The 27,491-nt window shown below is 45.6% G+C and overlaps 2 protein-coding genes across 2 annotated transcripts in view; one reads left to right on the forward strand and one right to left on the reverse strand.

Moving 5' to 3' along the window:
- eif4a3 (eukaryotic translation initiation factor 4A3) overlaps nucleotides 1–27,491 on the forward strand; it is a 244,192-nt gene that overhangs the window by 121,273 nt on the left and 95,428 nt on the right. The window lies entirely within an intron of this gene.
- irf2bp2b (interferon regulatory factor 2 binding protein 2b) lies at nucleotides 23,415–27,324 on the reverse strand. The gene is made up of 2 exons (XM_066648154.1): nucleotides 25,792–27,324; nucleotides 23,415–24,768 (listed from the first exon to the last, which is right to left on the reverse strand). Exons 1-2 carry the CDS (start codon nucleotides 26,558–26,560, stop codon nucleotides 23,972–23,974), a joined length of 1,566 nt encoding a protein of 521 aa, XP_066504251.1. The 5' UTR covers nucleotides 26,561–27,324; the 3' UTR covers nucleotides 23,415–23,971.

Consider the following 27,491-nt stretch of genomic DNA (forward strand, 5'->3'; position numbering starts at 1 on the left):
GACATATGCTACTCCACATGCCAAAACATCTGCTTGTAGGAGTTTTATTGAGCTGTATCCAAAATAGTAGGATTTATTTGCTATGTTTGTAGCACAGCGCTAGCAGACTGCCCTACATCCTTCAGACCACACCCAGGACTGGAGATACTGAGCTTTATAGCTAAATATCACATGCTAAGCGTTAGATATCGATGGTTGCACATGTGTGCTAGCGTTGGCTAATACCTACACCACGGTAAGGTCTGGAGGAGATGTAGTTGCTGGAGTAGGTCTGAAACCCCCTTTCAGGTGCTGGAGATGTCTCTGCTCTTCTCATGGTTGTAATTATTTATAGCAGCTGCTGTGACACCTTTGGGCAGCTGTCTGCCCCAACACCAGCCTACACCAAAAGCTCAGGATTTGCAGTTTGAGTGTGTGAGGTCTGCAGTCCTTGTTGAGGGGTGTCAGGGGGCTGGAGCAGCCAGTCTGTCCTCCATCTTTCACTGCAGTGGCTATCATGGAGAGATAAATAGAGATAAAGAAAGCTAGCCAAAAACAGTGGACGTCTTAAAGGGAGCTGCACAACGTCAAAATGAAAAAAAGCTAAACCTTTTTTGACCCTTGAAAGCCATGACTACAGTAACATGCTCTGATTTAGTATGATTTTTTTTGGGTGTGAATATTTGTAATGTTTCATTATAGAACCGTGTAAAATAAAAGAACATAAGTCCTGGAGATGAAATGTAGCGTATGAAATAAGCACAATTTTAAAATCTGCAATTAATATAGAATACGGTGCCACCTCAGTTTTTCTGACAGTGTATAGAGAGGCGGGGAACTAATTGCATATTAATAGATTTGTAGATGTACTGTATGAAGGTAAAGGTTTAGAGTTACGTCTAAGCCACTTTTAAAGCAGGGGGTGGGGGCTTTAATACCATTCCACTCTCTGTTCTTTGGAGAGTTTTATATAGATGTGTATTTTTTGGTTGTTGTTGTTGTGTGGCTATTATCTGACATCTTTCACACTGAGGGGGTAACGCTGGTGTTGGGCACTGTGTCGTGTTTGTTCAAAACAGATGCTGGTTGCCATGGCAGCATATCCGCCCGCTGCTGGAGGACCCTGGGGCTATTTTGGGAGAGTGGGCTGAGGTGGCACGGGGGTGACAAGGGGTAAATCTGTGTTGTCTTGCCACTGTTGCTCACATTTATCAACCATTCCAGCCAGTTTTTGTTTAAACTGGGCTTGAGTTTTGGATGATGTCTGGCATCAGGAGTGATATACTGCTCTCAAATGGGATTGTCTCATACTCTTAATGTGAAGGTGTTGTACTGTGTTTGAATGTGTTGACTCATATACATTAACGCATACGTATTCCTTTCATTCTGAGCAACATCTCTTGAAATTCTCTGATCATCTGTCAATGAAATAATTTCTCATAATGGGAAATATTAAATATATTGCACTTACTATGATTTAAGGTGGTTTCTCTTGTTAAAATCATATTTTCTACCCATGTTTACCTGTGAAAGTGCATTTCACTGTGTGACACTGAGTGTACAGAAAAACGGTGGCTATAAATCACAGAGTCGTGATGGTAGAACAGAGGAAGTGGTGTATGAGCTCAGAAAAGCTTCTTCCTCTCACCCCTCCACCATTTCATCATAAAAAAAAGCCTTGGATTTCCAGCATTAATCCTCTTTGTAGCTTCAAAAGGCCGTAATGAGAAGCCGAGTGTGCTCCTCCCTCCTCGGCTCAGTCTTCATTACAGTAACGACACAAAGGCTCCCGCCAGGACCACGTCTCCTGGTCGTGTCTCGGGATGATGACATCAGCCAGGCATCCTTGTTTCCACACTGAAAATCATCACAACTGCTCTCTCCCTCTCTCTTTCATTCTCTCACACACAATCTTTCCCTTCTGTCTCTCTCTGTCTTTGCACCTCAACTCAAATATGTCCTTCCATAATCCAAATGTGAGCTTCAGATCATAAAAACAGTTATTATTACATGAGGACATGACAGCCATCAAATCGTCACAGCATGGGCTACCCCTAATAAAGATGAGCTGAAAGGGACAGTTTGTATCAGGGAGCTGAGCCAACTCATCTGACTCAATGGAAGGAACTGGAATTCACATCACAATCATGAATCACTGTGATCATGGGGATTGATGGCGTAAGTACATTACACAGTAAGAGTGAATATTCCCTTTTTACAGTGACACACAGACTGGTGGGTATAAGTTTACAAGCTCTTTCTCTCACACCCACACACACACACACATACACACACACACACAAACAGACTCTCCTTGCTTTGATCAGTCTCAGGATGGGAGTTTAACGGCATTGCGAGATTCCTCCCACTTCCCCTTTCAGTTCTGCTGCCAGTGACATCACTGTGAGGAAATGCCAGTAGGTTTTGTTTTCTAAACCACACTGTGCTCGGTCACAGGGACAAAGCTGTTGTGAATGACCCCTGACAGCACACGCGAAATAACTTTGTGCCCAAGCTCTTGAATTTAGTAAAAATGTACTCATAAATTAACTCTTTCATTCATCTTCTGGAGCCAGTTGATAATGATGAAGGATGATGAAGGACGTTGACTCTCTACAGAGTATCACTGGGGCATAAGCAGGAACACCTCCTCAATAGGGCACCAGTCCATCACTGGTGGAAATACCTTACTGTCACATTTAATGGTTGTAAATGTAATATTTCTGGCTAGAAACAGACCCCTCAGCAGCTGAGGTCTGCCGCTAAAGGAGCATGTTTAAAACAGGGGTGGCTTTATTGGGGCATGGTGATTGGCTACTATGGAAATTGACCAGTGAACCTCTATAAACCTGTCTGAATTTTAAATGTAATGATGATGATGGTGAATAAAAAGACGCCCTGACGCCGGGTCCTTGTTTCAGACGTCCTGAGCAATTATTAGTTGGTAATGGTTTGCTGAAGAGCAGGGACAGTTTGTTTACTTTCTCCATGCTTGGAATGTGTGTCACGCTGCGATTGCTGACTCTGAAACAGCCGCTAATCCACAGCTGGAGAGGTGTATCGTATCATTTTTCGACCAGCTGAGTTCATGGGATACACAGTATGTGTGTGTTTGAATGTGTGTGTCTGTGTCTGAGTGTGTGTGTGTGTGTGTGTGTGTGTGTGTGTGTGTTAATGTTCCCACTGCTGAGCTGGCAGACAGACAGTTTTTCCTGTTAGAACACGACAGGATGTTTCCAGGAACCCACATGTCTCCATTGCCAACCCCTCCAATCCCTACCTCCAGCACCCTCCACCCCACACCCCGCCCCCTCTCCTGAACTCTGTAAGCTACTGTTGGAACAGAACTCAGGCTGCTACAGCTAGCCAGGTGAAACATGCCTCCAGAGCTACAGCCGACTGCCAAAACATTGGGAAGGGCTGCAGAGAGGAACAGATCTCCACTCAGCTCAGAACTGCATAAACAGAATGAGAACGAGAAAGAGAGAGAGGCCTGGAATAGAGGGATTAACCAGAATGAAGAGTCCAGGACAGATAGGGGACAGATAGAGAGGGGGGGAAACAATAATGTAATCAAAGTGACGATGCTTTCAAACCAGCAGGAGGTTAATGAAAATTGTGTTTTATCCATTTTCAAGAGTAAAGCGTCCTCATTAAGTTGGGAAAACAAGAACAAAACAGCATTCAACTTACTTTATTAATGAGACTGACCTTTATTTTCCCAAATAAAATAATGTTCTATTATTTTCGAGAGCTTTGGACGAAGCTATTCACGTTGTTTTTATGTGGGTTTGTGTTTTGAAGAGAAACCTAAAGATGAATATAGTGTGGGGTGGAGAGGAACCTAGGGTCACAATGTTCAGAAAACAAACAGGAAACCTGCTTTTTAACGACATTACACAACAGTACAATAACATTTGGACTCTCCATATAACTGTAGCAGTGAGCACACACACACAGAGTGGTATACATTTGGGGTTTAGATGCTACGCTTAAAGGCACTTCAACTGTTGATGTTGAGGGAGGAGAAAGCTCTGTTTCTTCACTCCCCACCCCCCAGTTGTTTCCCTGCTGGTCCCATGTGTTTTCAAAGCTGATAATGTAGTGTGTTATTGGTAAAACAGTGGTAAATCGAGTGGGATATACGCATGACTTCGTGACCTTACAAGATATAAAAACAAACACATGTGTTTATGGCATAATCAAGGTGTAAAAGGCAAGTCAATAAGACCCCCACTCCCCCATCCACTGCCTTTCTCCACTCTGCTTAGTCAACATTGTTGCCCCTGATTCTCAGGTCAGATTTCCTCTCATTCTGCCTCACTCTCAGCTCAGTTCCCAAGTCTCAAAGTCGAGTCGAAGCGTCCCTGAAGGCCTCCGTGGACTCTGGCCACCTGATCTGACTCTATAAATCACCTTCTTCTGGGGAAATGAAGTGGTCCACTGGTGAAATGCGATGCTGCGCTGGAGCCCGCGCACTCCGCTCAGATGCCATTCCACTCTGACAGCCCCACAACAGCTAAATATACTTGATTCACCAAGGACACTTGCTAATGAGAGCAGGGCCGGGGAGTTTCAGGCACAACTGCACTTCTCCTACATGGCAACTGCACTGGAGGATAAAATAATACTAATAATAAATTCCATTCATTCACTTTGTTTACATCTGTGTTCACAAATGAACTGAGTACATTTTGAAAAGGAGAGATACAAGGTTTTATTCAGAGAGTGATCATATTCGTAGGGTGTCACAAACACTACAAACTGGACTAATCATAGTTTAGGAACTGATGAGCAATGTGATTTGAATCCGGTATGAATCTGCAGTGTGTCTGTAACAATTATAGAGTGAATGTAATCCAGCAGTGGGTGTCATTTATACAGCCTCACAGCAATAATAAGGAAGTGATTTGAATCCAGTATGAATTTACAGTTTGACAGTAATGACTGTTAAGAATTCAATGCTGTGTTCATCATGAATGGCCCCTGAACCTGTATATCTGGTTTCTCCTGTAGCTTAGTAATCATAGCCTTGCTCAAATCCACCTCACAGTAATACAATAACAGAAGCTGACAATCGAGTGGGCAGGGTGTTGTTATTGATAGTGTGGTGACATTAACATATGACCTTCTGACGCAGCCTGTGTGAGAATCTGTGGAAATTACACACACCTTATCGTGTGCAGATCACTCTGTCACCTCGCCAAGCCATCATCCAAATTTACAACCTTCGTATTCATCTCCCACTTTCAAGATTACCACGAACTCCACCATCAAGTTCAGTCCCAATGTGTGGGTCTACTGGAATCTTCTAGAATTTTCCTACACCGGTCACGCCAAACAGAGGCTTCCTGATAGACAGCTCTTAAAATATCGCATCTGTCTACGCTTCTATTTGCAGGAGCACTGCGCCGATGCCGGCCTCAGGCGAAGCAGATCCAGAGGCGGGCTTTCAATGCTTCTCCAGTATCCGGCACAGCAGTCGTCATAGCAACACTCACACTCATCTGTCATCCTGGACAAATTACAGAAAGTGATAGTCTGGCTAAAAATCACATGTTCACTTACCTCCGCTGTGGTGACCACATGCTGGATTTTACTTTGATTTTCACTGGAGCTACGAGATTTAATTTGACCCCTTTTTTCTAGAAACAAAATACACTCTTGAAATATCAGTGTGACAGCTGCTATGAAACATTGATGCTACATATGTTAGGAGTGGCCAGCCAAATATTACTAGGTTGAAAACTTCCCAAAATGTATAATTTTTCCAAATAAATGTAGGCATTGTGTTCTTTTGTTCCACATTAATACACATGCATTTCCAAACCCTCGGTGAAGGAAGAGCATGGACCACGTCCAGCTAAAGGCTTCTAAACACACCCAGTTTCAGTATGAAACTCACATTGTCCAGATACTGAGGTCACATTGACCTCCAGCAGGGTTCCTCGACCTTTTTTATTTTTATTTTTTGGAGGGGGGTGGCCTTAATGGTCAAGAGTTGAAGTATATCTTCCTCTTGCGTCTTCTAAACACAAGCATGCGCTGGAATAAGCCCTCCTCCCCACAACTATATTTAACCATATTGCTTGCGTCTTACTGGAACATGCCACCCACAACTCTCTCTCTCTCTCTCTCTCTTTCCATGTGGAAGAGCACGAGGGAGATGGCAAGGCTTCCACATGCCACATCTCCAGGCAGCAGAATACAACAGTCACGCAAGCCTGTCCTCTACATACTACAGTGGTCATGAATTCTGTCTCTACTGCTGCAGTCATCACTGGCTGGATTATTTACTCAGTATACCAGGCGCTACAACCAGGGCACCATTTTGAATCTGTGAATGTAGCTGGGTTGAGTCATTATGGGCTATTATGTAAACCCTCTTTCTCAGTCGGACTTGAAAAGGTTCTATTTTGGGATTTGTTGATGCGGTGGTCTATTTTTTTTGACCGGAGACATCAGCAGGTTGGAGGGATACAGAAAAGTGGGGTGGGCCGATATCAGATTTGAGCTTTAAGAGCTTTAACTAGATTGTCACTTTAAGAAATCTACCCCTGCCCTTGTGTCCATGAGTGTGTCTCCATGTGAGTGCTGACCATGCTGCCATTCCACCAATATGTGGCATAGCACAATCTCACTGGATCAGAGAGCTGAACTTTCCACAAACAGGTGCTACCAAACGCTCCGTAAGTTATACGCTCTGAAACACTGCCAGGCATGAAAATATCTCAATAACACACACACACTCACGCACACACACAAATACACTCAGTCTTCATACACTCAAATACTCTGCCTCTTTCTTGGCAGAGATCCTGCTGGATTTGAACGTTCACTTGTGTAGAAATCCCCCCCCCCCCTTGTGTAGGCCTCCCTCCCTCCTCCCATCCCACAGCATATCCTGCTTGGCTCGGCCAACAACTTTCCATGCAGCATGACACTGGATCATTTTCTTCCCACAAACTCCGGCTTGCAGAAGGAAGGAGGGAGGGGGAGAGACTTTTTCGACTGCTGCTATTACTGAAGCCCAGATGTGCACACAAACAAAGAGAGAGAGAGAGAGAGGGAGAGGGAGAGGGAGAGGGAGAGAGAGTGTGATTCACATGTCCTCTCTCCGCACTTTGTCAGCAGTGTGTTATTAAGATTTTTCTTTGTTTGGGAACATGAGAGCAGAGAGGAGGCACATGCCGCGTGTTTCTGGGCCGGGCTCCAGCACATTCTTCCGAGAAACAGTCGGGATTGCATGCGGCTGGACGTGGACAGGATGTTAGACACACCAACTCAGGCTCCTTTCTGTTTTTCATGGACAGCATTGTTCCAGTTCTGGCTACGTTAACCATTTCCAGTGCTCAGGATCGCTAATCAGAGCGCAGCAGTAATTCAGCAGTGTTCAATTAAAGCTACGCTCTCGTACGGAGCTGGTGTTGTCGACAATACACATTTGTTTAATGCTAGTTTCCAACAGGATGTTAGCACTATGTTTTTAACATATATTTTGCCTTGCGGTATTTTTACAGTTACTCCTTCAGTAAAGAGCCTTGGCATAGAACTGCCACTTCAAGAGTCCCACCCACTTCAAATTCACATCAAACCCCGACTGGCTGATTTCACCATCAGTTCCCGATTGAGTTAGTGGCAAGTCTAAATGTAAACAAAACTGGCACATTTAGGATATATTTACAAATCTTTTGCAGCTGAGGTCTGCTAACAGTCTATGAGTCACAGATGTTACAGGATGCTATATATATATTTATCTTACATCGGTGGTGTTTTGCCTCGTTTAAGTCGTTCTTTATGAATATGAATTAGAACAGACACCGACTTGGAAAGCTAACACGGCCAGTCAAACTTTTAAAGAACATTCTCAAAGGATTCTCCAAAAATGAAAGGCTCCCATAGTAGCTGCAGCTGCTTTTTTGGGGTTATGGTCTGACTCCGCTGGCAGACGTACAAGCTCAGTGCCAACAAGTTTCAGAGATGAAGTGAAAAAGTCCAATTACTTATGGTTCCCAAAACTGGGATAAAAGGCAGTGACTCTGAAATGGCTCACCCCGGGGATGAATGTAAATACCCTCAAATTAAAGCCGACTTTCTGGACTTTAAGGGAAAGACCAAAATATCTGTATAATCCAATGGTTAAGAAGTAAACAAAGTCATTCAGGGTGGTTTGATGAGAAATGCGTCATTCTGCAGAGTATTGCTCCGAGTGGATGTGATTGGAAGCAGATGTCTGAAGTGTTTAGGCTTGAAGCACATTTTTTTTAAAAAATCAATGGAGTTTCTGCGGAGAATGCATTTTTGTTGACCTTCCACTTATTTTACCATGATTTAAAATCCAGATCAAAGTGTTGGCATGGCCAGTTTGTGTTCTCCTTCAAGCATATTTAGCTTCAATGATGGTTTGTTGGCAGAATATGGAGAAGAAGTGGTGGAAGAATGTGTTAGCATTTGCTTTCCGCGCTGGGAAGCACTGTGCAATTGAGGAGTCCAACCAATGTGTGGAATTGGAAATAATTAAATGTTAGGGAGGATAGTGTGTCACAGGTAAAAAGTTATATCTGCACTGAAACTAACATGTAGTTCTTTCACCTGTTCTATTCATGGCTGACAATCCTCAGTCTGGCCATTCATAATTAATCTGATTGTCAGATTGCTACGCACAATGTAAAACAGAAGACAGAACTGAAACACTACTCTGATCCAGCACTGACTGGGTACATAGAGTACAGAGATGACAGGGGAAGGAGTGAGACAGAGGGAGGGAGGGAGGAAAAAGAGAGAGAGAATGAGTTGCTCTTTGATCTTCAGGGATGCAGCAAGCGTATTATTCACCGCAAAGCGGTTATATAACAGGAGGCTGTGCCTCTACCTCAGGTTGCTCCCTTTTTTCTTTTTTTTTCTCCTTCTTTTACCCCCTCATCCCTCATTCCTCTCCACCCTTCCTCTTACGGTGAATATCTCTCACTCTCCCCAACTGGAGTGCATTGTCAAATACCACAGTGCTCTAATTGGACGACATGTTTTCCATGGCTAAAAAGAGGGGAGGCTAGTATTTGTACTGTATGTGGTGCCTTGCCAGGAAAATCGTCCAACTCTAATTGCTCCCAGATCGAAACTGTGGAAAACAGGCCAAGTCGCGGAGCTGAGAGCAAAGCCGAGCCAAAATGGAGGAGGTACAGCGAAGAAGCCTCTTCTAGCTAAAGGCGCGGAAAGAAAACACTCACTTCTGTTGAGACTTGTCAGAAGTGCTGTTGACAACGGCAGTCAGGCTTGGCCGCCTTGAGCACCAACTTGACATTAAATTACTAAAGTAGGACCAATTACATTTTGGGGGTTTTTGCCTAATTTCCTCCACCGATTTAGTCATTACCAATTTCACTCGTAAGCTAGCACTCCCTAAATCACGCCATGCTGCCCAGCTGAGATGGCAAAAACAGGCAAGACCTTCCTCTAAGCGATCATCTCAAAACAGTAACCTCGTCTTTCTAAACGTCACTGAACATATAATTAAGTGAGCTACCAAATGCACTCTTAAGACACAAATGCCGTCCCTACACCAGTCTGGGGTTTGATTCACAGCTTGGGCAGGAATCTCATAAAAACAACTTGGTGTCCTTGGGCAAGACTCCAAATCGCATATGTTCACGTATGTTCATTTGATTGTATCCGATTCACCTCGTCCATCACAGTTATGAACCTACTGACATGTGTGTTTGGACAGCTGGAGGAAACTCACACAGACACAGGGAGAACACACCACACACCTTACAGACCCAAGGCAAGTATTTAACCACCAACCCCGGGACACTGGAGCTGGAACTGGAGCACCACCATGCTCCCATCCCATACATTTGAATGTAAATAATGGCATAAAATGTAAACAAGACCTGAGACAGAAAGATGGGCTTGGTTGCTAAGATGCTGCTAGCCTAGCATAAAGCCTGAAACGGAGCCAAGAGACTTCTGACTGCAGCTGCTGCCGCTGGTTGGTTTCTCGACGCAGCCTGACGTACTCTGCTCTGCTGTTTGCCTTTGTGCAACACCGCCTTTCCCTTTATCACATCAAATCATCAGCTGATCCCAATCCTCCTCTCCCTCAGCAATGTCTGTCTCACACACAAAAGCCTCTTCTGTCTGCTTTCTCCCCCCTCTCTCTCTCCACCTCCTCCTCTCTCTCTCTCTCTCTCTCTCTCTCTCACTCACTCACTCCCTTCTTTTTCTGTCAAGATCTGTTTTTGTGCTCTTTTGTTTTTGTTCCTCTTTGCCCGTCTCGTTTTTCTCCCTCCCTCCCTCTTTCTCTCTCTCTCTCTCTCACACACACACCCTCCCTCCCTTTTCGCCTGGCACTCACAGCTTTGCTCCAGTTTTTTTTTTTCCTTTCTCCTGCACATTTGACGGTGTTCCAGAACCTGAAAGAAAACATGCCGCCAAGCCCGAGCACACTGAGCTAGCTGTCTCTCGTTTCACACGGAGGACAAAAAGAAGGGAGCGCTCATTTCCATTTCACAGAAGGAAGGGAAGAAAGAAGGGAAGAAAAAGAAAGAAAAAGTGGGGAGCATGAAAGGCAGACACTGTACTTTGTGATTATTTCATCCATCATGTGAACTGCAGCCCACTGAGATTCCGGCTGCCCCCCTGTTTTTGACACTGCAGGCTAAAAATAGAGCAGTGTGGCTCTGTGGCAGGACGAAAGGGCATTAATCATGCAGGGGGAAGAATACATTCCTCTGGTTACTTCTCAATCAGAGCCCCCCCCCCCCCTGCTCTGGAGACCCTCAAAGTTTCTTTTTAGGGAGGGGTAAAGGGTAGGGGAGGGTTGGGTGGATGTGAGAGAGATAGACCCAGTATCCTGGCGGTCTAAAGTTGCAAAAATAGAAATCAATCAAGCAGCAGTCAGACATTTCATGGCAAAACAAATCAAGCTGTGTTCTGTTAACCTTCAAGAGTGGGGCTTAGAGGCAGAGGGGGCAACTGACAGTATCACTCTGTGGGTGGGTGGGATGGGCCTCCGTCTCCTTCTCTCTCCTTGTCAATCAGTCCCATGATAGACAAAGCAAGTTTCTGTTAACAGGTATTAACAGACATAACACAATTAGCCATTAGTGTTCTCCTCCAAGCATGTTGAGCTTCAGTGACGTTGTGTTAGCAGCAAATTGAAACTTCACCTTTCCAGCTTGGTAGCATTGGGTGATTGGCGGGTGTCGTAGGCAATGGAGCCCAGGCTATGGCCAACATTGGGGAGAGGAACAAAATACAGATGAACTGTGTGTTACATTTAAAGGGTGGCATATTTAATTCTGTTGAACTGTATTGACTTCATTACAGAGTGTGAAATGCAGGATCAGAATCACTGTGAATTATGTATTGTGAATGTGTCTGGACGTCTTGCGGTATGATATTTTTTGCCGTATTGCCTGCTTCTTGATGGGAGGAAGGCTGTTTTCTCAGAAGTTGAGGGCGTACGTGCTGGCAGAGGATGGGGTCCGCTCCCCGCCCGGGATGAGAAGAGGCACTGGGCTTCAGCTGTGTCCTATTAAACCTTCAGACTGAACGTTCGGAGCCCTGCGAGATCAAAGAAGGAGCTGTGGGGCCTGGAGAGAAAGAGAAAGAGGGGGAAAAAAAGAGAGAGAGAGACAGAGTGAGAGAGAGAGAGAGAGAGAGAGAGAGAGAGCTTCTTAGAGATCAGCTGTTGCTTGCCTATTGCACTATCCTAGCGTTTGAGGATGCATCAGAGAGAGAGAGAGAGAGAGAGAGAGAGAGAGAGCTTGCGCAGTTTCTGAAATATATATGAAGATGATTCCACAGGCCCTGCAGGGCTCGAATGAATGTTGAATATGGCGCGAGAATATCCACTGTTTTTTTTTAAAATCCTATTCACAGTTCACTATGAGTGCAGAAAAATATGTCTGCCACCAAAAATCAATACAAGCTCATCTCATGAAGAAACTGATAAGGCGTGTTGAATGCGTGAGTTGCTTCAAAGAAAATTTATGTCCTTTACAGCAATGCATTTCCAAATGGTGTGTGTGTGTGTTCAAGGGACAAAATGTAAGTCATGTGAGTCCATGTGATTTTAACTCCTTTAAAACCAACACATACATTTACAGCATTTGGCAGGTGCTCTTATCTTTCTTATGTAGATCCTATCTAGATTCCGATCAGGAATTTGGCCCAGAGTGATGTCGCATGGTGCGCTTACCTGGGCAGCTATTATCCACACTTATTACATTCTATAAGGCTCACTATTTAGCAACTACATGGATTACAGCACTACTGTGTTTTTACAGATATGTGCATTGCGTTTTAGGACATTCTGGTAGGTCTTGGTAATTTAAAGGGTTAATTTAAACTGTGTTTTTTTCTTTTTAATTTTATGTGGAATAATTTGGCCAATCCAGGGCTTTGTCTGACCACGACTGTCAAGGAGGAACAATACCACTAATGTTAGAAACCTCATGACTTCAGCCGAAATAGCACTAACCATAAATCCTGTTCTGCATTCCTTTCTTTTTTCCGTATTTAGAAAAAAGCCCTTGTCCTTGTTCCCTGTCGGCAGTGACCTGCTTTGCCTTCATGCCGCAGCCTTCCATCAGCTGAGCGCATGTCAGATAGAGCCAGAGAGAGAGAGAGAGAGAGAGAGAAAGAGAGAGAGAGAGAGAGAGAGAGAGAGAGAGAGAGAGAGAGGGAACACAAGCATCCAACAAAAAAAGCAATGAAATTGGATGCAAAAAGTACTACTGAGTGTTACACTATGTGTCCAGAACTTTAAGGTACACTCCATTTGGACTCACACCACTTTATAATCTCCATAAAAGAAGCATGAAACAAATAAAGATGCTCTGGAGCAGCTGCACATTAGCCTAAGGCCACCAGTCTCAAAGCCAAGTGTTTATAAATGCCTCTAGTGTTTGGGACTAATTTCTCAGAAGTTATGGCACCCTTCAGACTGAGCTGGAGTGGTGTTTGTGATCCAAAACTAATCACCCATCATCGTTATCTGACATCATGAACTTTCAAGTGGCTGATTGCCATCACATTTCCACAGTAATGCTCCAGTATCCAGCCCCAAGCCTTTAACAGAAGTGTAAATGTTACTGCAGCAAAGTGGGACTCTTAGTTTTCGAAGAAATATTGGATGAGCTGGTGTCCCCAAACTTTTTGCCTCACTACGCAGTCAGAAGAGTGAGAAAGTGAGGTTGCTCCTTTAAAATTCACAGGATGAGTTATCGTCTTAAACCGCCTCAAACCCATCCCTCCATCTCTCGCTTTCATTCTCACTCAGGCGATGAAATCACACACTCATCTTTCATTCAAACAGAAGAGGCGAACTCTTCTGATGGACGTGTACACAGCCTCCTCCTTCTCGGCCCATTAATCTGCCTGCCCCTCAGGCTCCACCTGACGCATATACGACATGTCACCACAGAACACGAAACAACTCATAACAGCTCGTCTCGCAGGCGGCCATGCAACACTGCTGCAATTCTGGGCTTCAGCTTCTGAAAGCGCCGTCACATGAAACTCTGATTACTTACTGCGTTTGAGTCAGAGAGTTAGAGGCTGTTTACTTTCCTGCGTAAAAAATACATCAACACAAAGCTGTTTTCATTTTAACATCCGTTTACTTGTGAATCCACAAGTTCAGCTCGGATGCTTTTATTGGAAAGCAGTAATGTGGAGTAAACTCCAGTCAGGTTCATGTTCCATCTCACAATTCCATGTTGAAGCTAATATAAATTTATAATAACAATGCATCTCATACAGTGAACAAAAACCCTTGCTAGCTAGTGGTTCAGCAGGGTGTATTCCGGTGCAAGGCGGGAAAACACCCTGGAGAGGGGGCTAGTCCTTCACAGGGCAACACAGACACACACAAATTCAGTCACACCTATGGACACTTTTGAGTCGCCCGGAGGAAACCCACGCAGACACAGGGAGAACACACCACACTCCTCACAGGCAGTCACCAGGAGGAAACCCACGCGGACACACGGAGAAGACACCATACTCCTCACAGACAGTCACCCGGAGGAAACCCACGCAGACACAGAGAGAACACACCACACTCCTCACAGACAGTCACCCGGATGAAACCCACGCAGACACAGAGAGAACACACCACACTCCTCACAGACAGTCACCCGGAGGAAACCCACGCAGACACAGGGAGAACACACCACACTGTGTGCTAAGATTCAGTGTGAGGTTCAGTTTGGAAAGACTACTGCAGCCACCTAAACTGTATGTTGACCCAGTCCATATTAGACTAGAGTGACCAGACGTCCTCTTTTACCCGGACATTTCCTCTTTTTTAGACTTAAAAAAATGTCCGGGCTGAATTTCACAAATTGTTTTTCTAACGCTTACATAGAACTTCGAGAAGTTTCGTTCACAAACTAGTCCCGCCCTCCCCTACTCCGTTTGGTTCGCTTGAGTGAGAAGGGGGCGTGGTGAAGTAGCCTAAAATCTTCTGATTGGACAGTCTGACTGTAGCGCTACCGTTATTGGTCGATAACCTTCTCTGTAAACATTTAATTGGTCAGTCTGCACGTCAGCAGTCCTTGTTTACGTCAGGCAAAGCTCATGTACCTACCCTCACCTCGAGCAGCTATGCCGAAACATAAATGTAAGTTCTCGAGTGAATTAAAAAAGAAATTCCCATGTTTTTTGTAGTTTGGTGTAAAGGACCTAAAAGCACACATGGGTTCAGCTAAACATACAACGGCAGCCCCCAGGGAGCGTGTCCTCAGATCTCAGATCTCAGATCTGTTCACCCTACATTAGACAAGATTTAAACAACTCAACATTGACACATTGATTACTTCAAAACAAAATCGATCTACAATGTTTCAGGGGTTACATTCATTCTGACAAATTGCAGTACCCCACACTAACACCAGGGGGTGATGTGGCTAATGTTGGTTTGTAAAATTACAAATTGCTTGTTGCCATTGATAACAGTCCTTTGAACAACACAACAGTTCCGGGTGATAAGACTTTAATGAGTCTGTATCTCCTCAGTCAGCCCCAATTAGAATGAAGTCATAGCCAATAGTTTGACGCTTAGCACACAAGGTATGGACTTTGTCCTCAAAACAACCCATTCATATCTCAAGCAAGCTGCTCTTTGTTGATCAATGTCCAGTGAGATGTAATTCTTTAGCCGGCAGAGATGTGTGCGTTTATTTTTCTTCGAACAAAGGCCAAAGGTGAAGTGTTTGTATCGACTGATGGACTTCGCCCAAAAGAGAACCAGCTGATAAAAGATTTAGGCTTAATCTAGATTCAGGAGATCAGCATATAGACTTGATCTTACGGTGTTACCCCAGCAATGACCTACCTAAGAACTACTTTACTTTACTATAATATTATTAGTCTTTTCAAACCCTGGCTAAAACAGTGTGACTCCAACAGCAGTCTAAGTACATCACTTAATGCAAGACTTTTTTTGAGGCCAGATTATTCACGCTTTGTTTGCTTTATGTGCAGCAGAAATAAAACCCAGCAGTAATCCAAATTCATCAATTAAAAAGGCCAGGCAGTAACAGCTGAGCATGTGAGGGGGAGTGTGTGAGAGTGCAGTAGGAGTGTGGGCCGATTTGTGAGGCTGACCTTGCCAAAGCTGACCATTTACTGAGATTTAACGTTCCCTGAACGCGCCACACCCATGGCGGCCGCCTCGTCAGTCGGTTAGAGGCAGAGGCAGGGGAAGGCAGCCAGAGTGCAGAGGAGCGTTTTCTCCCCCCCCGCCCCCTCCTTTTGAAAACACAGGAGATTGTGCAACACTTGTCAAACAGAGCCGGCAGAAAAAAAGGGCTGTTACACATTAACAAATGAGGTCAAGAAGCAGTTCCTCTGTTCTCCCCTCCCTCCTCCCTCCCTCTCTTTCCCTCTGTAACCTCTCTCTCTCTTTTTTTTTTTCTTTTGGTCTACAATCCCCCCACCCACACCCCCTACAATCCCCCACCTTCATGTAGTAGGAACTAAGACTCGTGCTGGGTGGGATATTTCATTACAAAGCATTCATTTTACACATCTAAAAAGAACCCCCATAAGCCCCCCCTCCCTTAAACCCTTCAGGATGGGTCGCCCCACGCCACGTGCAACCAGAAAAAAAAAGCAAGCCCCCATCTTAAAAGGCCTCTTTTAAAAGAAAAGGAGAAAAAAAAAAGGGAATGGCACTCGCACAAAGAGAGCCCCGAAAGGATGCGAGGGATCCACTTTAAAGCCCGAATCTCCACCATCAGACTTCCTGAAACTGGAGCCTCCATTTCAGAGGCAGCTACTGGGCTTCGGGAGAACAAGACTGGATCTGAAAAAGCGAAAGAACGCTCCTGGATAAAATTTCACTCCCTTCTCCAAAGCTTATCCCACATTTCCACAATTCCATCTCATCCCTGGCCCCCTCCACCACCAGCACTGCTCCTTTCTTTTGAACTCAGCCTACATTCAGAGATGTGTCATTCTCTTTGGAAAAATGATTAATTAAAGCCTTTATCCAAAAGACAGCTCATCAGTGAACACGAGGAAGTGCCGTGTGGAACTGTGTCAGGAAGAGAAGAGAAGGACAAAACAAAAGCAGCAGCCAGCCCATGATAACGGCATGTGTGCGTGATGAGTGATGTCTGATGTGTGTGATTGAGACGCCTTAAAGCAGAAGTGTCTGCAAAACACACACGCACCCACGCGCACACACACACAACTCACAGCAAAGCTTTGATTAATTATGCTGCTTCGGATCGTTCTGGCTCAGGCCCAGTTCGTCTGCACATTTCCTGTTTCATTCATTAGCTCAGACTTCAGATAAATAATTGCTGATGGCTTCAGACACCCTTCCCTCTTTGCAATTATTATAAAGGCCTTAAAAGGCTTGTTTTATAATATTTAAAAAAACAAAACAAAGGCCCAAAAAAAAGGCTTTAGCGTCAACGTGTCCCAAATGACCCACAGGAGTGTGGTGTGTTCTCCCTGTGTCCGCGTGGGTTTCCTCTGGGTGACTGTCTGTGAGGAGTGTGGTGTGTTCTCCCTGTGTCTGCGTGGGTTTCCTCCGGGTGACTGTCTGTGAGGAGTGTGGTGTGTTCTCCCTGTGTCTGCGTGAGTTTCCTCCGGGTGACTGTCTGTGAGGAGTGTGGTGTCTTCTCCCTCTGTCTGCATGGGTTTCCTCCGGGTGACTGTCTGTTAGGAGTGTGGTGTGTTCTCCCTGTGTCTGCGTGGGTTTCCTTCGGGTGACTGTCTGTGAGGAGTGTGGTGTGTTCTCCCTGTGTCTGCGTGGGTTTCCTCCGGGTGACTGTCTGTGAGGAGTGTGGTGTGTTCTCCCTGTGTCTGTGTGGGTTTCCTCCGGGTGACTGTCTGTGAGGAGTGTGGTGTGTTCTCTCTGTGTCCGCGTGGGTTTCCTCCAGGTGACTGTCTGTGAGGAGTGTGGTGTGTTCTCTCTGTGTCCGCGTGGGTTTTCATCCGGGTGACTGTCTGTGAGGAGTGTGGTGTGTTCTCCTTGTGTCTGCGTGGGTTTCCTCCGGGTGACTGTCTGTGAGGAGTGTGGTGTGTTCTCCTTGTGTCTGCGTGGGTTTCCTCCGGGTGACTGTCTGTGAGGAGTGTGGTGTGTTCTCCTTGTGTCTGCGTGGGTTTCCTCCGGGTGACTGTCTGTGAGGAGTGTGGTGTGTTCTCCTTGTGTCTGCGTGGGTTTCCTCCGGGTGACTGTCTGTGAGGAGTGTGGTGTGTTCTCCTTGTGTCTGCGTGGGTTTCCTCCGGGTGACTGTCTGTGAGGAGTGTGGTGTGTTCTCCGTGTCTGCATGGGTTTCCTCCGGGTGACTGTCTGTGAGGAGTGTGGTGTGTTCTCCCTGTGTCCGCGTGGGTTTCCTCCGAGTGACTGTCTGTGAGGAGTGTGGTGTGTTCTCCCTGTGTCCGCGTGGGTTTCCTCCGGGTGACTGTCTGTGAGGAGTGTGGTGTGTTCTCCCTGTGTCCGCGTGGGTTTCCTCCGGGTGACTGTCTGTGAGGAGTGTGGTGTGTTCTCCCTGTGTCTGCGTGGGTTTCCTCCGGGTGACTGTCTGTGAGGAGTGTGGTGTGTTCTCTCTGTGTCTGCGTGGGTTTCCTCCGGATGGTCTGGTTTCCTCCTATGCTCCAAAAACACGTGTTGGTAGGTGGACTGACGACTCAAAACTGTCCATAGGTGTGTGTGTGTTTGTGTCTGTCATTCTGCAAAGGATTGGCGCCCCCTCCAGGGGTCACCCATCGAGACCCTAATATATGCAAGATATAATAAGCTATATTTCAGTAATTAAAAAGAGATCAAATATATCTAAATAGCCTGCTTCAGAGTGATTTGATAATTGTGATAATAGGAAACTGCTAACACCTGGGTAAGACCTGGGTAATCTTACATGTCTTCTGTATTTTCATATGTAATATTACAGGTATGTGTGGTAAACCATGGCCTCACACACAACATCCTTCAGTGAGGCAACCTTTAGAAGTGTTAAAATGCTGCAGACATCTGATTCCTTTCACTACCACCGTCAACAGTTCTGACTCAGCAGGTTTGTGTAGAATTCTCATTTCATCATTTTTCTTTCTCATTTCCAGCTGCTTTGAAGTACTTTGTTTACATCTTAACCTTTAAATTCCACAGAATTTGCGGAGGAGAAAAACGCAGTGGAGTTCCCCTTTAAGGCGTAAGCGCTCCATATCATGGCTGTTATAAGATAACTTTATCAGAGAGGAAACGCCTTTGACTCTAATGTTGGATTAGATTTTATTCTTTAATTTAAGATCATTTCTATTGGTCCATCGGGAAACGTTTGCACAGTGAAAAGGGCAGATGAATGAAATTCCAAAACAACATCAATGAAAAATGATAAGGCCTTCATTTGACAGTGAGTGTATATTTAATATCCAAATCTAATAAAATCAAAGTACGACATTGAGGGCCTGGTACATACTGATGCCTTCAGTCTGTTTATGAAGAAAGGTAATGGAACACATGTCCATTCTCTCAGCTTTTGTGAAAGGGCAGGGATTTGGCATGAGTGTGTATCCCTTAAAAAAAAGCAGTTCACAAAGAAAAACATAACATCATGTTTTTGTAAAAGACGATTGTAATAAATAGATTTTTAACCACTGCTCTGTTTTTATTGGATTTTCACACACTAAATCTTTTCTACTCTACTGTGAAGAGTCTGGAACTGTGCACTATGAGCTACTACGGGACCAAAGGCTAATTCCTCATGTGCAAACATGTTTTCAATTAGGATGTGTATTACACTGGTGATATGCATTTTGGATATATACCTTACCGTATGACCCATCTTTCGTTTTATGATACACAGTATTATCCCCTTAAACCCCAAATACCCATTAGTCCTGCAGATGTTGGAGTCTGCGTTTGCTGTGTCCAACCACATCCTCTTCTGCTCCACAGTAGCAGACCAATAAAACACTGTTTCTGTGTCTGGGCTTGTGCCTGGCCGACCCCCCACCCTCACCCACCCCCTTCCCCACTGACGTGGCACCTCCATACACCCTCTGTTTACTCCTCCAACAGGTAACCAGGCAACGTAACCACGCCCCACCCCCTCTCCTTTTCTTTACTCCAGCTTCAGAGAGGGTGTGATCGCTATATTTGGTGCGACATAAAAACCTTTCCTCCAGATAAAGGCCTCCAGTCAACAGGACACATGTTCCTTTCTTGGTGCTGCTGTGCGTGTGATTGATGGCAGAAGGCCTTCGCCTGTTTTCTGTCTAATTATAGTCAGTGCAGCTGCTGGATATATCTCTAACCTCTCTCCCTCTCTCGCTCTCATTCCTCCCTCGCTACCTTTCACATACTCTCTTGCTTTCTTTTCTTTTTTTCCCCTCCTCTCAATGCAAAGCTTCTGGAATGTGTGCTGGGGTTCTTTGACAACCCCCCCCCACACACACACTTCTGTTCCTTCTCCCTCTGTGTGTGTGTGTGTCTGTGCATATGTGTGTTTGCTCAAGGCAAGTGTGTAATGTGCCAGCCGTAATGCCCTTCGCAGGATTTCCACATACACACACATATATATCCCTGAGGCAGACTGGGCTCAGTGTGCTGACGTGGCAAGCAAACACACACACACACACTACTCCACTTCCACGGCAACAACGCACACACTTTGTCAGTGGTGAACCATGATTGCTCTTACTAGGTCTTGAGTTCAGGCCATAAATGTCAACGCTAAAGTACAATAACATGCATTACTGTTAGCACCCCTATGGGATTATAGAAGTATATTAGCACTGGACTAACGTGATTCACATGATCATTTTTTGGTCCTTCTATATTAAACGCAGACATTTAAAGCTTGTAAAAGACATTCCATGTTTTATTTGAAGCATGTAACAGACATTAACATTTTATTTTACTTTGTAACAGTTTTACAGTGACTCCTTCTGTAAAGCGTCCTAGCACAGAGCAGCCGCTGTTTTTCTAATAACTGAGCGAAACTTGGCTCATATTCAGCCAGTGACAACTTCCAGAAGGCCTCCAGTGACGTTCCTCTCAATTAAAAATTGGCCCCATACACTGAAATCTGAAATATTGATTGGTCATTTCTCATAATTAGGATAGTGGTTACTATGACATTTTAGGCCTTAAACTCCTGAAAGCAATGGAGAGGAAAATCTAGTCTGGGTTCAATTTTACCTTCAATGGAGAATCTCTAATGAAAGTAAATTGTGGTGATGGTTGAAGATGATTATAAATATTAAGTGTGGGTGTTTTTTTTTTTTAAGGGAAATCACTAGAACTTCTCTGGAGTGCTAGAAGGCCCCAAGGCTTTCCCTTATATGCGTTAACTCACAGCCTGCTGACCTTCTAAAGCCTTGCTTGAATCTGAAACCTCCACTCCGAGCTGAAAGCTAAACATTCGCTCAGACCACCCCCCTACACACTCGACACCAAAATGTCAAAACTGCATGTCAGGACTTCCATTCAGTTGCACACACACTCACCCACACACCAGTAGGCTCTGCTGTGTTTGTGCTAATCTATTCAAGCTGTTCTTTATAATGCTATGCAAAATGCACTCCTTACACATTTATTACTACTGCAATATCCACTGAAGGGTAATACATTAATGCTATATTCTAGTATGTAGAGATAGTTGTTGGATGCACAGTGGTTTACGTGGCATCTGCAAGTTATTGCTTTTAAATATCAGAACTGAACAGCAGTTTATACACAGCCGATAGTTCAAAACAATATTTGATGATGTCTATGTTGTAGTTCACAAAAGCAGAACATCTGGGCGATGCTTAGATGCTGTGAAATCTGTTTTTATTCATTTATATCCCTCTAGAATAAAGGTTATCATGAAAAACACTGGTCTACAGCATTAGCCTAACATTACCACACTCTTACGTTCCTAATAGGTTGTTATCAGGCATTGTTTTTCTCGCAGGATTATAATTAATTGAAGTGCACTTCATTTAGTGTCACATTATTAAGGTTAGAATGAGTATCTCTGCCATCCACACTTTACTGTATTAAACGCTGAATTTGATTAGTTTATGCTGGCACAACAATTTGATGCAAAAAAGCTTGTGTATGAGCTTGTTAAAATAATTAATTCTGTCCGGCCACAGCCAGTTTCCAGTGAAAGTAGGGCACGTTTTATTTCAGCCTTAGCTGCTTTTCCTCCCTGAATAACAGTAGGCAGCTTTCCTGTCTTTTCCAGCAGCGATAACCTGATACGCTTAAATGGTGTACATTTCCTTTCTGGCAGAATGAAAGAAAATAGTCTGTAAATCAACAAAAAAAAAAGACTAGTGACTGTGCACCAAATGTTGGGTTAACTGTCTTGTGATGCTTTGAAAAAAAAAAAAAAGAGGGAAAGAAAATTCAACACTAACTAGGTAGGGCGGGACAGCTGTGCAAACAAAAGACAAAAAGAGAGCCTAAGTCCTTTCTGACTGCTACGTAATTTGAGCAAAGCTATTAATCTCTGACGACTGGCTTTTCCCCTCGGGGTGTTGAGTTTCGGTGACAGATGAAAAGAAATGAGCTGGCGCGGCTGGAATTTGAGGCAAGAGCCTGCGCCAACACAACAGATGAGTGGGGCATGTTACAGGAACGCAAAAACCGACAACAACCGCAAAAGCCTGTCTCCGTTTGGAAAGCAACATTCGCTCGTTTTAGTGCCAGCAAGAGTGGCAATAAAGCCTGTGCCTGGAGGTGTACATCGTGCACAATTCTGATTCTATTCAGGTTCAGCACCCTTGATCCCTCTGGTCGAGGAGATCCAGTGTGCTGAATTAGGGCAGGCGTTGTTGTCTATAGTAAGATGTTGGTTTGGTGACCTTTGCCCTACTTGATTTTTCAGCCCACATTAGTTTAAAGGTTTATCGTTCTTGTGACCCTTTCCTACTGGTCCGATGATCATTAAGGGTTAACACAATATGACGGGGACCCCCCCCCCCAAACGGTGTTAACACTATCTTTATATTAGACTTGAATTTGTCCACTTTAGCTTGTAGTCTTTCTGGAAGTTAAGTTGCTCCAGCAAATGAGCAAAATATAAGTAATATTCGCCAACTATTCAAGCCAGACTGAGGTATTAAAGGGTTAACTGCAGCCTTGCCTCTCCTCTCAATGGCAACTACATGTGAATTCTAGATGGAACAGAGGCCTCCATTCATTCCTGTACTGTGTGCGATCAAGCTTGAACAGTAGCAGGCGTGTTGGGCTCAAAGCCCCTGACTGAGGAGAGGGAGGACGGTGACTCAGGAATTCCACCAGGGCGACCATGTGATCTGCCTGCACTTATTAGGCTTAGGCCTCCGCTAACGCTGCCGTAAAAGCGTGGAAGGAACAAACACTGCCCTAGACATGCTTTCAGTGATGTCCACGTTTGCAGTCGCAAATCAAAGGCCACGTTCTCCTTGCAGTTAAACCTTCCACATTAAGAAGTGACGAATTATCATTTATTATTTAAGACAGTAAGTACCTTATCTTGTTAATAACAAATAAATGGCTGCCTTTTTCACCAAAAAAGGCTGAAGCATGTTTACGAGCCCATAATTAATGGCAAGTGGGAGTAAAAATAGCCATCTAGAGTGTCGGATTGCATGCCGCATTAAGTTACTCCACATGGGAGTTAACAACAATGTGAAATGCAAGTCATAACTTGCCTTCAGAAGGAGACGAGATGGAAAAAGAAACTTCTTACGAATTCAGGTTTTCCCACTAAGTCTCAGAATAGGAATCTGTGTCAAAATAAGTCTGAAAATAATGAGCGTATTTCAGTCCTGGACTGTCCACACACACACACACACACACACACACAAATACCTCACTCTCTTTGTCTCTTCAGTCCTTCCTTTCCTCTCCCCCCCCACCACCACCACCACCACCACCGAGTCCCATTTTGTTCTTGCAAAGGCTGTTGCATCACCCCTCTCTGTGTGATTCACAGGAGGGAGCGACTGCCTCAGAGAATAATGGACAAGAAGCGACCCATAGACACTTCAGGTTGTTATTACAAGGTCAAAAATTGTATTTGGCAATTTTAAACAAGTGCATACAAGTACAGCTAGAAGCATTTCAGTTTTGCCAAGTGCTCATAGAGTAGGTTTAGTCACATTCTATGTTTAAACATGGACTGCCACCAGTTCTAATAGTACATTGATAATTGGCGTTGAACAACAACTGAAAGAGGAGGGGTGAGGGGGCGAAAGTAGTCTGTTATAATGTGTACATACCTTTTTTCATCTTCAAAAAAATATAGAAACAATGTAATCAAAAAAAAAGGAAAATCAAAAAAAATTTATACAGCCATGTTTTACGAAGTGTACACTTCCCTTGTGTCCATTATGTACATGTCCCATCATTTCTGGATTGTGGGTGGTATGCAATGGTGATTTAACGCGTCTGAAATCGTATATGTGTGTATTTCGTTTGTTGGGTTTTTTTTTTTGTTTTGCAACAAAAAGTAACAAAATAGTTAAACAGAAAAAAAACTGTTTAAAAACAAAATCAAGTGTCCCTCTCCTTTTTTACTTTCACATCCCCGGCCAAGATGGTGGCTATCTCTCCCTGCATGAAGGCCCAGGGCACATTAGAGCCCACCAGTGGGCACTTTTCACCACTGGGGCAATACACCTCGCCCGTGGCACCCTGCTGCTTGATGCTCTCACGTGAGCAGGGGAAGCAGAACTTGTGTGAGGGCACTGAGGGGCACTGGACGAAGTGTGTGTCCTCCAGCCGCTCGTGGCACAGTGTGCAGCACAGCGGCACACTGCCGGGGGGCACGGATGAGTCTGGCACAGTCTGTGGGGGCCCTGGCTGGGGGTCTGCCCCGGGGACGTGAGCTGCCCCGCTGGGCACCCCGACAGCCATGGCGTCCCTTTGGGTGAGCCGCTGACCGCGCTGACCAGCTGAGGAGGGCGATAGTGGGCTTCCACTGTTCCGCCTGACACCCGCTGCAGCTGACGACGTGTTGGTAGTCGAGTGCACCTGGTTGGCGTCCTTGGGCGAGCCGGTGCCGGCCCCTGCGTTGTCCGCCGCCATTATGAGGGCAGCCATGGGCGACTGGCCGTTCTGTGCAGCTGTAGCTGCCTCCGGGGGAGTAGTGCGCGAGTGAGGGGAGATGGTGGAAGGAGGAGCTGTCGCGTAGCCGGGCAGAGTGGCTGAAGGGATCTTCGGCACCTCAGACGGAGACAGCATCCATGGCTGACCCTCGCCATTGAGTTTGGCAGCAGAAACAGCAGTGGACTCCCCCTCTGGCTCGGGGGATGCTTTTCGTTTCATGGTGCGTTGCTGCTTGCCTCTATCTGTGGAAGGAATTAAATTAAAATGGGTGTTAGAACAAGAACCTTGATCTCCACACTATGGGGCTCTTTCAACCTTTCTGCAGAGGGAAGGTGGAGGAAGATAAAAATTCGGTTTAGAGAAAGAAAAGAAACCATTTCTCGTGGCTGCTCAAATTAATCAGCGGAAACTTAAACGCTCACGTTAGCCAGACAGAAAACAACCATACTGCAACAAAAACAAGTCCTTTCACTCTTGGGAAAAGTCTAAACATGACCTGTTGTTGGCACTGTTGGTCAATTTTTCTTGCCACGGCTAGACGTTCAGTGTGCGCCCCTGGTCAAATGACATGTCTATGTGAGAGTAAGTACACGGCGCTCTGCAGACTTACACAATGCAATTACTGAATGATTTGAAGAGACTGAGGCAATAAAAGGCAAATGTGGCGTGAATGGTAGTTATGGCATGTGCTTTAATATGATCAACTCTGCAAAAGGTTGGTACTGCCCAGAAAAATGTCAAACATCCGTTTACTCCTGTAAAAGTACACCGTACATTACCTCCACTTATTATTATTTATTGTGTATGTGCTGTTTGTAAACGTCTGAAGCCATTTATTTTTACGTGAGCCAAACCGAACACACATATATTCATAATCCTGCCTGTTTTGAAGGGCACAGGGCTGGGTTTGCAGCTCAATAAGATTAACTCAGCAAATAAACCGAAACTGTACACTACCATGTGCCACGCAGAGAGACGTATCACCTTGAGGTCATTTAGGAAACTCAACTAAAACGTGTAATGTTTCTCTGACGCCATTTTTTCAACACGTTCCCCTGCATAAACAAAAACAATCCAACTAAAATATCAATAATATGTTAAAGTCTGTAAACTGGTGGCTGCAGGGTCATGGTTAAGTTCATATTCACTTGTTTTCAGTAGGAAACCGAGCAAAGCAAACGCACTACAGATCTTTTCTAATGCAAAGCTACATTTCACACCCTCCCTCCACTGCACAGAACCGCTCTGCTCTTCCGTGCACTCACCGGTTTTGGAGACTGCAGAACCGGGCTCGTAGCTCATGCGGTGTTGCATGACAGCGTGCTCCTTCTTGAAACGGCCCTCCAGCGACTGCAGCGCCATGAGGTCCCGCACTGTCTTGCTGCTGCCTTTGCCCATCCACTCCTTGTGGCCTTCGCTCAGCTCCGCCAACCCGTCGCGGTGCTTGTCTTTGGCCTCGTCGCGCTTGGACCCGTGCTCCGTGAGGCCGGGGATGCCCATCTGCTGTGGTGGAGGAGGACGGCCGTTGAGAGCATGCACAGACGGCAGCCCACCGTTCATGATGGGCATGAGGCTGGGCGGCACGCCGCTGGGTCTCCGTGGGTTCGGGCTCTGGCGGTTCAGCTCAGGAGGCTCGTCCGGCTTTGGGAAACCATTTGGAGCCGCAATGCCGTTGGCCTGCCGCGGATACTCAGGCCCCAGACGCGGCGCCAGCGGGTAGCGGTCTAGCGGCTGCGGGGGACGCGAGGCGATTTCTGCCGCCGCCGAGGTGTGGTTGACAGGCTGCAGCTCCTTGGCTGCCGACGCGGCTTTACGGAGCTCCGGTCCGGGACTTCGGCCGTCCTGCAGGCCATGGGCGCGCTTCAGCTGCCGCGCTGTCTCAATAACGAACTCGATGCGATCCGCGCCCTCGTAGTTAACGCAGCCGCGGCACACGGGCTCCGTGAAGTCCCATAGCATCGCCCATGGCATGCGCGGCAAATCGCACAGATAACACGACTGGCGCCTCGAAGCGGACACCGCCGCGGAGGACATGGTTTCTGTTGTAGTGGAAGGTATTCTTCTGCACGGGGGAAAGGGGGATGAAAAAAGGAGGGAAAAGAGACGAACCGTCCAAGGTCTGACCCCCTTTTTAACACGTCTACGGGTGAAGACGAAGGAGAAGAGGACGGAGAGAAAGCATGGGCTCGAAGTTTTAGGGGAAAAGGGGCATAAAGGAGCAGAAAAGGTTCACCCCTTTCGCTTTTTAGCTCGTCTCTGGTTGAAGAGAAAACATGGGCTCGCTGGGGGATGAAGAAAATGGAGGAGAAAAAGAAAAACACGTCCGTCGGTCGCCCCTTCTCAACTCGTCTATGAAAGAAGAGAAAACATGGGCTCTCTGGAGGGAAAGGGGGGAAGAAAAAGCAAACCGTCCGTCGAGTGCTCCTTCTCAGCTTGTCTGCGGATGAGGACGAAGGAGAAGAGGAGGAAGCGAAAATAAAAACCAGGAGGAATTGGCTGTAGTCCTCAAAAACACAAACGCAGGCAGGAGAGGAGGATGAAGGAGGAAAAGAAAGCGGACGCGTCCGTCGTTCGCTCGATCTTCGCACGTCTACAAATGAAAACGAAGGAGAAAAAGAGGAAGAGAGAAAAAAAATGCTGTATTTTGTCCTCCCGCCGGCGACAAAAAAAAAACCCACACACGCGAAAGCAGAAAGTTACGCTCCGAAGTTCATGGCAGTTTGTGTGCGGCGATATGTGTTGTGTGTTGTGCACTTTGCTCGTGCGCGCCGCCGTCTAGCTCGCGCGCTCCCGCGCCTCCGGCCAGGGTCGCTTTGCGCCGTGGTGACGTCACCGCGAGTCCTGTTTACGCGATTCTTCGACGACCGCGCATGCGCAGGAGAGAAAGAGGGACAGAGGGAGAGAGAGAAAATATTTTTCGAAACCTAGGTACATTTTATGGTCGTTTACTATTTTTTTTTATTTG

The sequence above is a fragment of the Hoplias malabaricus genome, chromosome 16 (genome assembly GCF_029633855.1).
Source record: "Hoplias malabaricus isolate fHopMal1 chromosome 16, fHopMal1.hap1, whole genome shotgun sequence".
In the NCBI taxonomy this organism is placed as follows: Eukaryota; Metazoa; Chordata; class Actinopteri; order Characiformes; family Erythrinidae; genus Hoplias; species Hoplias malabaricus.